This window comes from Sciurus vulgaris (genome assembly GCF_902686455.1).
Source record: "Sciurus vulgaris genome assembly, chromosome: 3".
In the NCBI taxonomy this organism is placed as follows: domain Eukaryota; kingdom Metazoa; phylum Chordata; class Mammalia; order Rodentia; family Sciuridae; genus Sciurus; species Sciurus vulgaris.
The window spans coordinates 125,209,216-125,227,177 of NC_136463.1; the positions used below are offsets into that span (position 1 = coordinate 125,209,216).

The 17,962-nt window shown below is 33.1% G+C and overlaps 1 protein-coding gene across 1 annotated transcript in view; it reads right to left on the minus strand.

Moving 5' to 3' along the window:
• Positions 1-174: 174 nt before the first annotated feature.
• Positions 175-17,962, minus strand: part of TLK1 (tousled like kinase 1) — a 143,444-nt gene continuing 125,656 nt past the window's right edge. The window contains exons 13-21 of the mRNA XM_079135020.1: positions 12,926-13,023; positions 10,239-10,320; positions 8,290-8,381; positions 8,122-8,211; positions 7,805-7,974; positions 7,184-7,319; positions 4,456-4,567; positions 3,619-3,726; positions 175-552 (exon numbers count right to left, since the gene is read on the minus strand). Of these exons, the coding sequence (XP_078991146.1) occupies positions 376-552; positions 3,619-3,726; positions 4,456-4,567; positions 7,184-7,319; positions 7,805-7,974; positions 8,122-8,211; positions 8,290-8,381; positions 10,239-10,320; positions 12,926-13,023 (1,065 nt within the window). The 3' untranslated portion in view covers positions 175-375. The remainder of the gene's footprint in view (positions 553-3,618; positions 3,727-4,455; positions 4,568-7,183; positions 7,320-7,804; positions 7,975-8,121; positions 8,212-8,289; positions 8,382-10,238; positions 10,321-12,925; positions 13,024-17,962) is intronic.

Below are 17,962 nucleotides of genomic sequence, written 5' to 3' on the forward strand. Positions count from 1 at the left end.
AAATAATGAAAAACTACCCTTCAATTAGAACTCTCTAGTAACAATCAAATATATTTAAGTATTACAAACGTTATTTACAGTGTTCCCCCAAATAAACAGAAAACCCATTTTCTTCTATTTTAACATGGTAATCCTGTTTCTGTGCAACAGGCAGTCATCCTTCACTGCTCAAGGTCAGAGTAAGAAGTGTGCATTTATTCACTGTCCATGATCCACTCTCATACAAATGATGCTATGAAGAACTTCAGTTCACAAACAGTTCCTAACCATGTCCTGTGTAAAAAAAAAACAACACAAAAAAACACTCAAATGCTCTCAAACTCAAGTTTGCATCTGGAAGCAATTCAAAGATATCATGCCAATCTTGGAGGAAAGTCAGTAAGTAATTATGCTTGAAGAAGGGGGTGTAGGGGATGCTGTCAGCCCAGCCATGTGTAAGTTTCCTGAAGAATTTGATCTTCTCATGTGTGGGAGAAGATATGGGTCATTTGCCAATTGGTGAACATCAAATCGATCCTCTTTTCGGTATGCCAAACAGCGTCGTATGAAGGCCTTAAAAGGGAAAAAAAAAACAAAGTCAGCCATTAAAATAATCTTTTCTCATTCTAAATATCAATTCACTTGGTCCTATAGAAGGCTTGACACTTTAAGATTATAAACAGATCTCATTGACTTGGAAGTTCAAACCTTAAAAAAAATTTTTTTGGTAGCAATAAAATTCTTACTCCAAATTCAACTCTCTAATCACAACCCCTAGTGCCATGTTAGTTGTTTTTTGTTTTTTTCCCCCAGTGCTGGGAAATTGAACCCAGGACTCATACATGCTAGCCAAGTGCTCTACTACTAAGCCACATCCCCAGTCCTAGTCTCTAACTTGTTATTGTTTCCCTTTGAACTTACAGCTGTAAAGTTGCATTTCTGCCTACAGATTTCCTGACTTATTTTTCAAGCATTTTTTTCTGCTAAGCAATACTTTCACCCTCATCCCATTTTGCTATCACTTCAGTTTAACCAAATGGTAAGATGCTATTTTTAGTTGTAGTAATTTTTCCTATTGAGCATAAAGACTTTCTTTAGGTGAAGAGAACACTGAAGTGACACTTCCACTGGAGTTTGTTTCTTTAGGTGAACTCTGTGCATTCTTATAATTTTTAGACAGCTAAAATAATGGAATACAATCACTATCTTTTTTCTCTATATTCCTTGAGAACAGTGTTCCTTTCTTTCTTTTTTTAAACCAAAAATCTTTACACATTTTTAGGGGAAAAAAGAAAAGCCCACAAATTTTAAGTATTTGGTGCAAAGTGAAGATATATGTGTAACTGGCAATCAGATCAAGAAAAAGAAAGTTACTAGAACTTCTGAGGCTTCCTCATGCCCCTTCCTCTCCACACACTGGCCCAGCACCCACTATACCAGAGAAACCTTTACCATGATTTCTAATACCACAGTTGAGTTTTGCTTGTTCTGAACTTCATGTAAATGAAACAACAGCTCATGTTCTTTGCCTGGTTTCTTTTACTCAGTGTAATATTTGTGAATCCATCACTTTTTTGGCAACAGATAAAATTTTCTCAAGGAATAACTGGTAATTGCATCCCTTTCTTATTGCTAACACTGTGAGAAATAACTTTAGCTTGTCTTGAAATTCTTAGCTACTACATAAATTCATGACTTAAAGCATTTGAAGGGAAAACTATACAACCAAGATACACACCATTAAATAGATGTATAATCATATTAAAAGTAACTACTTTTCACTTTCTTTACTTCAAAATTCTTTAAGAGCAAAATTTTCTCTAAAAACGTGTCTAGCTATCTGCATCATTTTACCACGACTGGCTTTACTGAAAGTCTGCCTCACCCCTCAGAGGTCTTATCTTTTTTTAATCTTTAACAAATAAAAGTTTCAGAGTCTATTTTGAAAATGATTAAGATGGGGGGAAAAATTAAAGGTGACTGATATGGTAGAAGGCAGAATTTGAGGGAATAAAAGGCTATCAATAGCAAGGTTAAGGTTAAGAAGTTTGTAACAAGTAAAGACAAACAAGACAAGACACCCACACCAGGTTAGGGAAAATACTTGACAAGGGTGTATTCTGTAGGGACATTAAAAAAAAAAAAAAAATGCATATGGAATCCCTCCAATAGCCTTTGCTGAATTCCAAATACCAAAAAGTAATTATGAAAGTTCTAAGGACTAAGAACCAGAGAACCCCCTTGTGACACATTCCATTCATTCAGAGTCATTTTTGTCAGTATTAAAAAATAAATACACAGATCTTGCTTTGACTTAATTCAAGTTCTCAGTGAGGCAAGATAGGCAAGACCCTATTTTGAGATAGGGTCTTATTAAGCTGCCCAGGCTGGTCTCAAACTTAAAATCCTCCTGAGTAGTTGGGATTATAGGTGTGTCCCACCACAACCAACAAGATCTTTTTAAAGGAATTACATTTATCTTATAAAAATAATTCATTACATGTTAAAATAATATTATATTTACCTTTATAAAAATTTTTTTAGCGGTCAATGAACCTTTATTTTAATTTTTATATGTGGTGCTAAGAACTGAACCCAGTGCCTCACGCATGTTAGGCAAGTGCTCTATCACTGAGCCACAACCCCAGGCCATTTATTACCTTTTAAATTAAAAAAAAAAAAAAATATTGAAATCAAAATACCTTGAAAAGAACAATAAAGATTTAAGGGACAAAATGGAATGCTGGACCATTCCAATAAATACTTAATAACACAAAACCCAGCACATCTTCAATTATGAAGGCTACTATGATTCCAAACATTTAACAGTACTTTTTATACTACATATGAATAACAGAAATATAGAAAACTATAAACTGCCTGCTTATGAATTAAACTTATGGATTTGTTTTACGAATTTCATGGGATTTTAAAAGGAGAAGATGTCAACAAGGAGTCCCAGAGGAAAGAGCAAGTATGGAACAAGTATGACCAAACAGGAGTAAAATACAGATATGAAAGGCCAAGATGATGAAGGTGGGAAGATACTCAACATAAAAAAGTTTTGCTGTTAATTAGTAAGTATCTATTTCTTGTTATTTTATTACAAAGACATATGTAAGAACTGAACTACTTAATATACATGGATTATACTGGATTAGCTCTCAAGAGCCAGTGTAGGGCAGCACAGAGGTCAAGAGTGTGGATTTTGGTGTCCAGCAGGGTGGAAACTCTGCTACCTAATAGCTAGTAAAATTGTGAAAAAGGTACTTCTGCTGTGGTGTGGCTGGTTTCCCACTTTATGAATCAGAAATAAATAAAATATTTCACAAGGTTGTTAAAAGATAATATATATAAAAATACTTAAATTTTATCTCTATTAATATAAGCTGATTAAGACATAAAAGTAATGATGTCCCCAGACCTTGTGATTTAAGGAATTGTATTTGGGTACTTAAAAGATGAAAACTAATAACTAAAGGCTGAAGCAGCTCCTTTTTCCATAGCAAATTATCAGCTCCTGTTGGACAGATCACCTGCACTGGTGATTCCTGTCAGGATACTTACTAGTAAATACTTACTGTGTTGTAACCACAATTGAAAGTTACTGAACAAAACTTATACAGGTGAATTTAATACCTTAGCTTCACTGCTTACAACTGGTTTTACAGGGAACTGGACTTCTGTAGCTTTTAATATTGTATTTTCTTGAAGAATGTCTTGTTGAGATTGATTGTGACCAAATGGCTTTAAAAAAAAATAAATAAATAAGATGTTAGGACATTTATCTTACAAAATATTTAAAACAAGGATATCATCAGTGAAACCGCCAAAACAAATGACTTGTCTTCTAAGATCTTGTCCTCTGTAATTCTCGAATACAGTCTCAACAGAACTCAGATTATAACCGACACCAGGCTAAGAAAGCCTAATATAATCCTCAGCACAGGAAAAATGCTATTAAGGAGAAGAAAATAATGCTGTTACAATACAAGTAAGATAAAATGCTGTTACAATAAAAGTAAGATTTGGAGTTAAGAGACCGAGATTTGGTATTAACGTGAATTTTCAGAAAAGTCCATTAACCTCTCTTCCCATATTGATGCAGGAATGGGTTGGGATAATATATATAGCAACTTGTACTTCTGACTTTAATACAAAAAAAAAAAAAAAAAGGTTTGAAGCCAGGTGCAGTGGTGCATGCCTATAATCCCAGCTACTTGGGAGGTTGAGGCAGGAGGATCCCAAGTCTGAGGTCAGCCTCAACAACTTAGCAAGATTTTGTTTCCAAATAAAATATAAAAAGTAAATTGCTGAATTAAAATAATTTTGATCCATGGAAATTTCAGGAATAAATAGAGAAGGCTAAGCTTCCCTTGGAAAGATCTAAATTGACTTCAAATTAGTAAAATTTTATATTTAAAAAGAAAATTCAACTTAATTTATCTATACACAGCTAAAGCTGGGATAACTTACCTTTCTACCATAAAGACACTGAAAGAAAATGACACCAACTGACCACACATCGACCTTATTGGAAATCTTTGGTGGCTCTTTTCCAACTACGAAACACTCAGGAGGTAAATACCTATATAGTTATTTGGGGGAGAAAAAGGAAAAGGTACTATTAGCAATCTTTAACTTAAAACCTTTAAAAACATTCTAAATCCTAGAATGCACATTTTATCCATATATAATAAGCCTTTCATGAATAAAAACTATCAATTAAACTTCTGAAGCATTTACATTCTTTTATCATTTGACTCCAGAGTCAAACAATATAACTGTGATACAGTATGTTTTGAATCAACATATATATCTACAGAAACAAAAATTATCATTAGAGAGTACAATATTCTAATTTGAGTATCTAATAAGAGAAGAAATCCTCTCCTACCTTTTTTTTTTTTTTTTTTTTTGGTACCAGGGTTTGAACTCAGGGGCACTCAACCACTGAGCCACATCCCTAGACCTATTTTGTATTTTATTTAGAGACAGCATCTCACTGAGCTGCTTAGTGCCTTGCTTTTGCCAAGGCTGGCTTTGAAGTCTCAATCCTGACAGGCGCATACCACCACGCCCGGCTCCTATCACTCCTAACCATTATTCAAACTATAAGGCAGTTAGTTCCCTTCCTAAAATACCCATCAGATGACCTGGTTCTCTTGTTTAAGCCACCAGGAAAGCACTTACTGCCAACAAGATAAGACGTTCTCTTTTTCTAAAAACACAAGACCCACCCTAATCTGGCAACAACATAACATAAACTTCAAAATCTGTCCTCACTATCCATATCTCCAACCCCCAAACTGGCTAGTCAAAGTTAACTCACTTCTCTCCTTTTTCCTCTGATTTTGAATCTAATGCCCTCACTAATCATTCTATTTGAACACCATTGATGAACATCATTTCTTCTTTAAGACCCCACCTCCATGAGCCTTCTCTGTGTCCTTCCAGGCAGGGCCTTGCTTGTGCCCCATGTTAGGGCAGGATGGTATGGTACCTCTATGATGACTAGATGACAGTGCTATTTCAAGAACTGGCAGTGTCTGAAATATACTGAGTATTCAAAAATACTCTTTTTTAAAAAATTTTAAGTGTTATTCATCAATTCATGCTTTTTGATAAAGGAAGGGTTAAAATAAGTGAAAAGATCCATCAGGAATGTAAACATCTCAGACTGACAAATCTAGGTTTCTGGGGATGACGCAATTCATTAAAGCAATATATATGTATTCTAAAAGTATAGACAAACCATCCCAGTTCCCCAAAACATAGCTAAATGATATATGGCCATAGGAACTAAACATTTTGAGGAAACTTCTTCTATGGGAAATATAGTCATGTCCCTACATGGAATGCCTGTATCTCCTTCTCATGCACATTTAAGGGAAATTTCTTGTATTGTGTTTCATTAGTGAAGCCAGAGCAAGGAAACAAATAATGAGTACGTTCTGCAGAAGAGGGATGATTTCCTGTTCAGAACATGATTTTCAAGCTGTCTTCCACAAAGGCAAGGGTTCTACCAAAGAGCCTTGTTTTTGTTGGTTTAATCATTGGGATTCTAAATTATTGTGAAAAAATGAGTCTTGGTGCTAAAAGAAAAAGTCTAAAGACTACTGGTAAAGTCAATTAACTTTTAGGGGGTTAGAAGTTTAAAGGGAAATTTTCTTCAAATATGGGAGGGGTACCCTGACACTTATTTTATCCACACCATATTCTTAGGAAATGCCACAAGCAGAATTTGAAACTTTAAAATGTCTTTAAAAGAATACATGAGTATAAATAAACTCTTTTCATGAAAGTTAAATCTATACAGATCTGCAGCATCTTAAAACTGCTGCCGCATGTGCCCATGTAAGCCCTGGGAAGACTGAAACCCTCAGTCACATTTGTATCTGCAGTCACAATCCTATTCAAGATGAGTGCATATTTTTCTTCCCATTAAAACTCCACTCCTTTTCCTAAACTAATTTATTCTGCACACTGTTTTGAGATTTTACAGTCTCTTACTTTAGTGAATCTGCCAGTAAGTTTGAAAACTAGGTTTTTATAAACACCTAGGTACTCTGGGGAGATGACATTCAGTTAGATTTTTATCTGTGAATTAAATCTATCTATATCTATGAAGTTTTGTTTTTTTTTTTAATTTGTTTTGTGATACTAGGGATTTAACCCAGGGCTTTGTGCGTGCTAGATAAGTACTGAACCACATCAACAGCCCCTGTACAAAGTCTTTTAGGAGGAGTTTTGAGAATCAAGTCCTAAGACCAGGAATATGCTAAATTCATCACCTATATGCAATCAACAAAGCATTCATTTCCCACAAAAACTTAAACCATGAAACTGCTACAGAGAAGGCTTAATGCTTAGTTTCTACTTGTAATAGTCAAGATATTATATTTATATAAATATCTACATGCATGATAAATATCGCTCTAACATTTCAGAAGAAAGTCCATGAATTCTTCATGTTAGTGGGTACTGAAATCATTTGCTAATACCACACATGTATTCTCTTTCTGGTTTGCTGATATTTGCAGTTGAGAAAAGAAGGCTAACCACAGTATTCTCTCTCTCAAATCAGAGGCTTAATATCAATAACTTCACCATAATAATTTCAAAGACTAACTGAAAATAAAACTAAATTCTCCAAAACACTGGGGGCTAGATAATTGTGATATTTTTTTAACAATACATTTACCAGTAAGTGCCTGCCCCTTGGGAAGTTAGATCCATTCCATCTACACCATAGCTATCATCATCCATAATCTTGGACAGACCAAAATCGGTGATCTTGATTTCTCCACATGCTGTTCCATCTACCAGGAGGATATTTCCTAAGAACAAAATATATAATTCTTTTTATGACACATATGTGCAAAACATTATCTTTAATACTTTAATTCTGGGGAAGTAAATATTTATTTTAAATGTGGCAATATATAGGTGTGAGGCACATGCCCGTACTGCCAATGGCTCAAGAAGCTAAAGCAGGAGGATTCCAAGTTCAAAGCCAGCCTCAGCAATTTAGCAAGGCTCTAAACAACTTAGTGAGACCCTATCTCAAAATTAAAAAAGGGTTGGGGATATGGCTCAGTGGCACCCCTGGGTTCAATCCCCACACCAAAATAAATAAATAAACAAACAAATAAATAAATAAGGCAATATAAATAAAAAAACTTATAGTTCTCCTAGTATTCCACTGAAGTTTTAAAAATTAAACCAAAAAGTGTATTTTCAGAGGACTTAAATGAATATGACTTTCTAAAACTCATACTGTTTAGAACTTAAATAAAATTACTAGACACATTTCATTAATTACCTGGCTTAAGATCATAATGTATAATAGGAGGTTTAATCTCATTGAGATATCTTAGTGCATTTACAATCTGCATTACAATAGACCTAGCTTCTTTCTCTGACATTAATTTGTGTTGCTTCAGATAGAAATCCAAGTCATTGCCTTCACAGTATTCTAACACTGTACAAAACCTACAATAGGAAAGAGAAAAAAAAGTCAGAGGTAACTATTATTTAGTAATTCAAATTCATGATGAAGAATATTTATATCATCATCACAGGATAGGGAAAGCAAAAGCAAAGGTATCTTTTGAAACTTAAATCCTTGTATTCACTTACGTATCTGTGTCCAAGGAAAAATAATCATAGAGTTTAACTATTCTGGGGTGATCCAGTTCTTTGTGTATTCTATATTCTCTGCAGGCATGCCTATGGAAAGAGTGTGTTAATTCTCCATGACCATGAAAATTTTTCAATTTGTAAAAACCATAAAACATTAATATTTACTTGTGGTAGTTTTCTTTTTTCTCATCTCTCCAGCTTTTATTAAGCTGATGGATCTTCACAGCAGCATATCTTTGTTCATACAGGTCAAAAGCCTAGGATTAAAGGCAAATGATTTATATCTAGAGACCAACTAAATAGCTAAAGATATATATTTTAATTTTAGTGGAAAATTTAACAATAATATAGAATTAGAACAATATTACTACTGTTAGTGATAATATCTGTAAATGTTATATATAGTTGAATGACACATTTACTAAAAAATGAGATACAAATTTCATGGTGATAAATTAGAGAAAACCTTAATGTGAATTTTTACATTCAAGTTTTCAAATGTCAACACACTAAATCAAGATTAATCAATAAAGCTCGTATTTGTTTTTAAATGGACCTGTTCCTTAATAGTAAGCAGCCAGGAAGAGATGGCTGTGATGCTCTTCTATGGGTTGAATAAAACAAACCTTTCAATCTATCTTTTCTTGACAACCCTCTATTTCTTTTTCATTTTTTTTTTTTGGGAAAACTAACAAGTTCCTAACAATTTCCCAATTATTGAAAAAAAAAAAAAAAAAAATCTATGCTGTCATTACAGAACTGCCCAGCCTATACAAAAGTAAAAAGTTGTGTAATGAACCCTTATATACCCACCATTCACCTTCAAAATTTATCATCATTTGCAATTCTTATTTCATCTGTTCCCATGCTTTTTTATATATGTGTATTTCTTTCTCTCCTTTTTTTTTGATAGTGCTGAGGATGGAACCCAGGGTCTCATGTATGAAAGACAAGCTGACTACACATTAAACTGTATCTCCAGTTTCCCAAGCTTATTTTTCCTTGAATTTGTTTATTTATTTATTTATTTACTTACTATAGTGCTAGGGATTGAATCCAGGGCCTCCTGCAAGTTAGGCAAGTACTCTATCACTGAGTCACATCCCCGGCCCTCCTCAAATGTTTTTAAAAACAAATCCCAGACTATCTGTCATTTCATCCATAATTTCTTCAATATTCATCTCTCATAGACAACAAGGCCTTTGAAATGTAACCACATACCATTATCACTACTATAATAAGTACATCAATAATAATTCCTTAATCACATCAAATATCCAACCTGTCTTCAACATTATCTGGTCTCAAAAACACCAACATTCTCTGGTTTGGTACTTAATTTATTAAAATCATCAAACTATTTTTTAAGCTAAAAAAAGAAAAAAGAAAAACCAAACCAGAATGATAGTGCTTTAAGGCTTCACATGATTTACAAGTATGTTTTAAACAGCAATGAATGTCACTGAAGAAAGATTTAATAATTTAAGTTGCACTGTGATTTATATACATACAAACGTATCCCTCTGAAAAAACGATTTGGGGTTTGGGGTATAGTTCAGTGACAGAGTGCACACTTGTCATGGGCAAGGCCCTGGGTTAGATCTCCAGCACTGAAAAAATAGAAGTAAAAATAATTTTGTTTTAAATTTAAAAAACCAAAACACTTAGAAGTTTACATATTTGTTAGAAGGTAGGTTCCCCAGTGCCCCCTGCCCGTAAATTTAAGCTAAAAATAAATAGTAGAGGAAAAACAGTAAAATGACTGTTTTGTTACAAAACCATTAAAGTATGAAAACGGATATAATACAGTAATGCAGAAGTTTGGAATATTCTCTTTGGAGTAAGATGAACTTGTTTCCTCACTATAGTCACTAAAAGTCACCCTCTGAATCTCAGTCTTATTTATAAAGTTACCAGTTGTTGAGAATTAAATGGAGATAGAGCAGGGGAAAGACAGGTGTTTAGACACTAGAGATAAGACAGTGTAAGCAACAACAAACTCTTACGTGATGAGAATGAGGACATAAAAAACTGTCATAAAAATCAAGTACTTCTTAACCACATATGCCCGTATCTTTGCTATATTAGTGAGAATAACAATAAAATGTACATACCTTATATACTTCACTAAAGCCACCTCTTCCAAGCAGATGAAGTAATAAATACCTTTCATTTAATGTTGGGTGATCTTTGAACCTTAAGGATGGGGAAACAAAGCCCACTCAGGCACATTAAAAAACACACATAAAAATTCCTTCTACATTTAAGTTCCATTCTGTTTTTCTGCTCCTAGCTATTTCTTCCTCAGTACCTCTACTGTTAATTTCAAATTTCATCAATATTTCTTTTCATTCTCTACTAGTCTACCTGCAGGAATATCACCTATCTCAACAATTTTGTACTTATGAAATTTGACAAAGTATAGCACTCTCATAAAGACCTAACATGCACTGTATTTTTTTTTTTCTTCTTCTTTGCACTGGGAATTTAATCCAGGGGTACTTTACAATGAGTTACATCTTCGGCCCTTTAATTTTTGATTTTGAGACAGGGTTTCACCAAGTTGTTTATGGTCTTGCTAAGTTGCTGAGGTTACCCTCAAACTTACAATTCTCCTGTCTCAGCCTCTTGGGTCATGGGATTATAGGACTATATTGATATGAAATACCTTACCTACTTATTCTTCAGAAATGACTTTTCTTGGAAAAAATACTTTTATATTGGCAGTTATGGATGATCAACATTTTATTCTATATAATTAAAATAATTTCACTTATAAATTGGCCTTGGTCCATGCTAATATTTTACTGTCTTTGCACATCTATAAAATAAAACTTTTTTTTTTTTTTTTTGCAGTGCTGGGGATTGAACCCAGGGCCTTGTGCTTGCAAGGCAAGCACTCTACCAACTGAGCTATATCCCCAGCCCACAAAACTTTTAAAATCAATTTAAAAAGTAAAAAATTTTTTTTAAAACTTGCAAAGAAATTACAAGAAATGTTACTATTATTACTATGTAACAATTATTGTACCTTCTACATCTTAAGCACTTACATGTGTTAGTTCAATTAATTCTAAACTCAATGAAGTAGGTCCTACTACTGGGTCTATTTTATGTAGATACTAAGAGGGTAAGTAACTTAAAGTTAACAGCTAATACATGGCAGGGATTAGCAGAAAAATGTAGTTTCCAAAATGTACATTCTTTAAACAAACAGAAAAAGGAAGGAAAATAACTTTATAATTCCAGGTGCAAATATATTTTATTATTTTATTCAAAATCAATTGAGTGTAGGTTGGATAATTTAAGCTTTACTAAGAAACCTGTGAATAAATGAAACTGCTGTTTAGTTTTAAGGCACATTGTAAATCTGAAACATTTCACTTTATGTTAAACAATCTAAGTCATATCTACAAAGTTTGAACCTAATTTTCAGAACAGTTCATCTTATTTTATTTACTTTTTTTCACTCCCAGTACTTGGGATTTCAACTCAGGCATGCTCTACTACTGAGCTATATGCCCATCTCTTTGTATTCTTTATTCTGAGATAGGGCCTGAGTTGCTGAGGATGGCTTTGCACTGGCCATCCTCCTGCTTGAGCCTCTCAAGCAGCTGGCAATGGGTGGCTGCCACCCCATATGGCTCAAAATAGTTAATTTTAAATTAGCTTTATCCAGCTGCTTTATTAGAATTTTAACTGACAGAATTTAGATCATTCTATAACTCTTATTATTTCATTCACCTCATACACTGGAATGAACTGTATAAATTAGACATACAAAGGTGATCATGAGTGGGTCTTTTTCTAAGCAAGACATTCATGTTTTACAATGGGAACTGGCTATTTCTAATTATCATACTCATAAAGCCATGAAGCTTCAAATTACATCACTAGTCTTAAGTGTAAACAAACCTTTCCTCTCTTTTATACCAATTAAATCCAAGTAGCTCCTTACTTAACTTTTACTTCTATCTTCTTCATGAAGCTCCCACAAACCCACAGTTACTTTTTTTTGCTTTGCATTTCTTTAAAGTGTACTATCCATGGTACAATTTTGATTACTAGGGGTCAAGAACAAAGAATATGATTTATAATTGTTTTACATTTCTTCCCAAATTCTTACATAATGTTGGATACATGGCACACTGAAATACCTTTAGTTGATGTAATTTTCCCTCCAATACCATAAGATTAACTTTGATATTCAGAGGCAAAAAATATTCATTAAGTGCCTATCATATGCCAAGCACTGGTCTAGGTTCTGGTGATACAATAAGAACAAAGCAAGTTCATTTTCTCATGAGGTTGACTATCTAGCAGGAGAAGACAGATAATAAATAACTAAATTTTTTATAATTCTAGATGGTGATAAATCCTATGAAAAAATAAAGCAAGGTAAGGATACTGAAAGAGGGAATAATGTGAGGCAGGGACCGTTATCTAAGATAGAGTGGCTGAAGGAGAGCCTCTCCAATGAACATTTGGAGTGAAATAAAAAGTAAGCCACTCAGATATTTAGAGGAGAAGCACTTCAGGTAGAGGAAATGACAAGAACTAAAACCCTGAGATGGGACTATGCCTGACGTGTCTGAGGAAGTCAGTGTGCCTATGATATGTAAATAAGGGAAGGATGACAGAGATGGAATGGTGCAATGGTCAGGGACCAGATCCTATAAGGCCTTCCAAACTGTGAGAAAGACTGTGGATCTTTTCTGTGTGTGATAAATGGTCTGCTCTCCATGGGGGAGGGGGAAGGGAACTTTCATCATATACAACTCAAATACAAATAATGACTCACTGTGAATTATCTTCATTGTTTATTCTTTTGAGCTCCCGTATGTGAAGATTTCTGACTCTTTCCAAACGTTCAAGTTCTGCCTGGATTTCTGCCTCTTCCTGAAAATGAAGAGAGGGGACTATAACAAGCTCAATTTATTTGTGATATAAAAAAAGATATTTTTACCCATGCATCAATTTTTCACAGTGATGGGAAGAATAGTGCATTATAAAGTACCACTGAGTTAAAAGACCAACGTGTTTTTTTCAATGCCTAAAAGATAGAAAAAGATAATCAAAAAGCCTATGTCAAGAAACCATTCTCCACATAAAAAATCTATACCTAATGAGATGGTAGGTTTTGTTCTGTAGTACAGAAATCTATTTTTATAATGTCTGTACTGAAAGTGCAAGGTAGTCTGAAATTATAACACAAAATGACCTGAAAAATCTTACTTTTGGTTCATCAAAATTTTAATTTATGAGGGAAAAACTTTTAGTATAAAACAAATGAAGAAATTTTATAATAATTAAAAGAGGAAGAAAAGAAGAAGACAATCACTGAATATTCCTAGACCTTACAACATTTGGAATACAAATACACTCACATGCAATCTGACCACTCATTTTGGATAAATCCTACTGTAATCCTAGAGAGACATTAAAATAAAAAATGCATGGAATGCTATGGTAAGTCATCAGTTATCAGAGCAAATGTAGGCAGAATGAAGATTTAAGCACTTTAACAACTATTTAATAATATTTTGATAAGTGTATTTTTCATGTCTTAGAATATACAGTTTTTAGAAAAATTTTAAACTAGATGCCAAAACAAATAAGCAGACATAGCACCCATGTTTTTCTATCTCTCTCTCTTGCATACACACACACACACACACACACACACACACACACACACACACACTTTTGTCAATATAAACTTGAATACTACTTAAAGGATATATATAGATATACCAAGTTTTGGTGGAAATTTCTAGAAATGTCCAGTTTTAAAATATTTTGAATAAATATTGTTGAGTAAATAAATACAGATTACCTTAGCCTAATATGTACCCACTACGATTAAAAACCTAGACCACATGCAATAGTGGTTATTTCTAAATATTTCATTAGTTCTTTTGCTTTTCCTTTACTAATTTATTTTTTATATTAAAAAATCCTTTACCTCAAATTATTAATAATCATGAAATTTATTTAGAAAATATAAATATTATTTCATTCAAATATAGATAACGAGTTGTAAAGTTTATTACTGCTATACCTAAGACTTAAATTGAAATGCATATTTTAAGTAGTATGAAAAAAAACACAAATCTTCAAAGATTTAAAAAACCAACACTAAATGTTATTTGGGTTCTACTTAACTCTTATGGTTACTTTCATTATTTTAAAATGGAACTCAACCACTACTTCTTGCCTAATAGATTAGGCATTATATGATGAATGGAAAATTAAATGAAGAGAAAACTTTCTAGAAATTTTTGATTTCCCTAAAACAGATACACTAAATAGACTGCCTTAATTTAACTACAATTTCCTCATTTAATATAGCTTTACTCACAAATATTTCTTGTATTCCTCTGCCCCCCTCCAGTACTTGGGATTGAATTCAAGAAAACTTCACCACTGAGCTAAATCTCCAGTCCTTTTGATTTTTTTATTTTAAGATAGGGTCTCACTAAGGCATTGAGGCTAGAACTTACAATCCTCCTGCCTTAGGCTCCTAAGCTGCTGAAATTACAAGTGTGTGCACCACTGCACGTGGCTACAAATATTTTTCTTAGGGAAAAAAAAAGTAAGGTGACATATTAGGAAATTCATTAATCAAAGAGTCATTATAACAGGAAATGAATTTAGAAGCTTTGGAACAATAAACTCAAAACATAACTTAGCTATCTTAATTTAGTCATACAAGGCGGATAAGAAACTGGTCATATAGCTGTGCCTAGGAACACAGAACTTAATTTACTGACTACAGAATCTAGAAAGTGGTAACCTTTACTCTTTATGTTACTAAAATTTGGTAGGCTGGTTAAATTTTAAATAATCTGGTCAAGTTATATGAAGCCTATTAAAATACCACCTAAAAAACTTTGACTTTTATTTGAAATTGTGGCATGGGGAAACTATTTCAATAGCCAATTTACAGAAGTTAAATTTACTGAGTTATACATATATAGTTACAAGATTCAACTAGATTATTGATGCACATAATTACATTTGTTTTATAATCTTCATGTCTATACAACGGTAGTAACCATATCACAAAATACTGTATCAGTAAATTAAAGCAAGTTTTCCCCCTCTATAAAACATGCCAAATGTGTTCCATAAAATTACAAAATAAAAGCAGACAATCTTCATTTATTTTGAACTGTTAAATTTACTGAAAAAACAAAACAAAACAAAATAAAACAAAATGTTCGAAATACCTGGGGAAATTACTGGATTCTCAGTATTCAGGAAGAAATGTCAAAGGATGGAACTATATCTGAACCTTCCATATAAACAAATCCACAATCAGTGAAATTTATTTACCTCTTCCATCTTGTAACTTAACATTTCACAGTAACTTAGGCCATAAAACAAAAGAACATGATTGTGGATGAAGAATAATTCTGCAACTCTAAGTAATTTCTCTCAAATTTCAATAAAAAAAAGCATCTGTGATCCCTTCAAATTCATATATTGAAGCTCTAAACCCCCAATATGATGGTATTTGAAGACAGGGAGGTAATGAGATATGGACATGAGGGTGGGGCCCTCATAATGACCTTAAAAGAAGAGTTTCTCCCCACACCTCCCAAGGAGCAAAGAGAATAGGCTTTGTGTAAGCCAGAAGAGAGCCCTCACCAGAAACCAAACCTTGATCTTAGCCTTTTAAGACTTCAAAACTATGAGAAAATAAATTTCTGTTGTTTAACCATTCAGTCTGATATTTTATTTTGGCAGCCTGAACAGATTAATACCCATCCTATTAAGCAAATGCCAGAGGCAATACTATCTAGTATCCTATCCTCATAGAAAGGGGCACTGCCCAAATTGGATCTGGCTCCAGGACACAATAGTCTAGAAAGCAGTAGTTTCAACAACTAATTTATCTTTAAAGTACATTCAGATCATTTCCAAAGGTTTATTCTAAGGGCTATACTCTCCTTCCTTAAAAATGACATTAACCTCTAGGGCATCCTCAGAATTAATATTTTTCAGAGGGTGTAGAAGAAATGAGGATCACCTGGATTCACAACTAATCACTATAGAATGGAATCCTCAAACTCACTGCAAAACTAAGGTCAGATTAGTACAATAAAAGAGAGTCCAAGTAGCCAAACTGACTTTAGTAAGAACACTTAAGTTTCAACCCTGGATTAATCCAGAAGCTGAGCAGTTAATTAAAACAAAATTTAAAAGACACAAAGAGAGAAATAATATCTTGGAAAATGAATAGATATCTGTAGGCAATTACAATGTAGAAGGGACACGAATGATAACAAGACTATATTGAAGAGAGGTAGTTTTGGTGATCAAATACAAAATAAAAGGACGTAACTCTTATTTGTTTAAAGACACAATAATAAACAATTCAACATTACATACTACAGCAGTTTTAACAGTACTTTAAAAAAAGGTCTGATATTCCGAATTATATTACAAAAATAAGTCCCACAAGTATATAGCAACATATCTCAATATTGCCTCACGGTTTATAAAAAACCTGTAAAAATACCACCTTAAAACATTTAAAAATTTTAATTATATATTTGAAAGATATATACCAAAGCAACTTAACTAAAACAGTTTTTTCTCTCACAAATCTGCACCATAGAAATGCTTTCTACTTGTAAACAAATTCCCCTCTGGTAACTAAGACAAAAGTAAGCTATGGTAATGAAGAAGCTATAAGCTTTCAGGTTAAAACTAATAGGTGTATTTGGGGTAAGCATTTCCCACAGTGGCAATTTTTGAAAAAACACAATTATTAAAAGAAAGGTAGAGTGTGAAGGCTTTGAAGAGTTAAAAAATGCATTTTAATATGTAAACCCCATATTTCCATTCCCAAATTAAAGTTATTGAAAAGTATTTAGTAAAACATAAATGTATATTACATTTTATCCCTACCAAAAAACAATTTCTACCACTGAGCTACACCCCCAGTTTAGGAAGTACTTCAGTATAGCACTCTTAACTTGCCTATAATCCATGAGGGTTGGTGAAAGAAAATAATTTGTATGGTGTATTGTAAAAATGGTGGAAGCAAAGAAATGCAACAGTGTCCAAACATTAGTTTAAGAAAACTAGTTCAGACTGAGATTTCAAAAAGCTTAATACCAAATTTACTTAAAAATTAATACCTTTAAGTTCTCAAAAACTTGTTTAAGTTTCATGAACTATTAATAATGACATTCTAAAGATTGTCTCCAGGAAATTGAAAAGTAAAATTGACAAAATACACTATTAAAAACTAATGGAGGGCTGGTGATATAGCTCAGTTAGTAGAGTGTTTGCCTTGCATGTACAAGGCCCTGGGTTCATTCCCCAGCACCACCAAAAACAAACAAACAAACAAAAAAACTAATGGAGGGGCTGGGTTTGTAGCTCAGTAGTAGGACACTTGCCTAGCATTTGTGAAGCAGTGAGTTTGTTTCTCAGTACCACATAAGTAGACAGATAAAAAATTAAACAAATTAAAAAAGGTATTATGTTTGTCTACAATTAAAAACATTTTTAAAAAATAATGGAAAGAAAAGGTAGTGCAAATAAAACAAAGGAGAAAATTACCAACTTAATTCAAATTTATGCTTATTATATGTCACTAGATATATGCTTTCCTAAATCCTAAATACAGACATGGGAGATCTGAACCAACAGAAACATGAGCCAAAACCCACCTACACAAAGCAGGTCTGAGTTATAATTTAAAAACTACTGCCCCATAACCATATTTCTGAGTATGACTGGAGATAGGGATAGGAAGAAAACAAAGAGACAAAAGTTATGAATTCTTATGTTTTCTTTTCTATATAATGTTCCCTCCCAT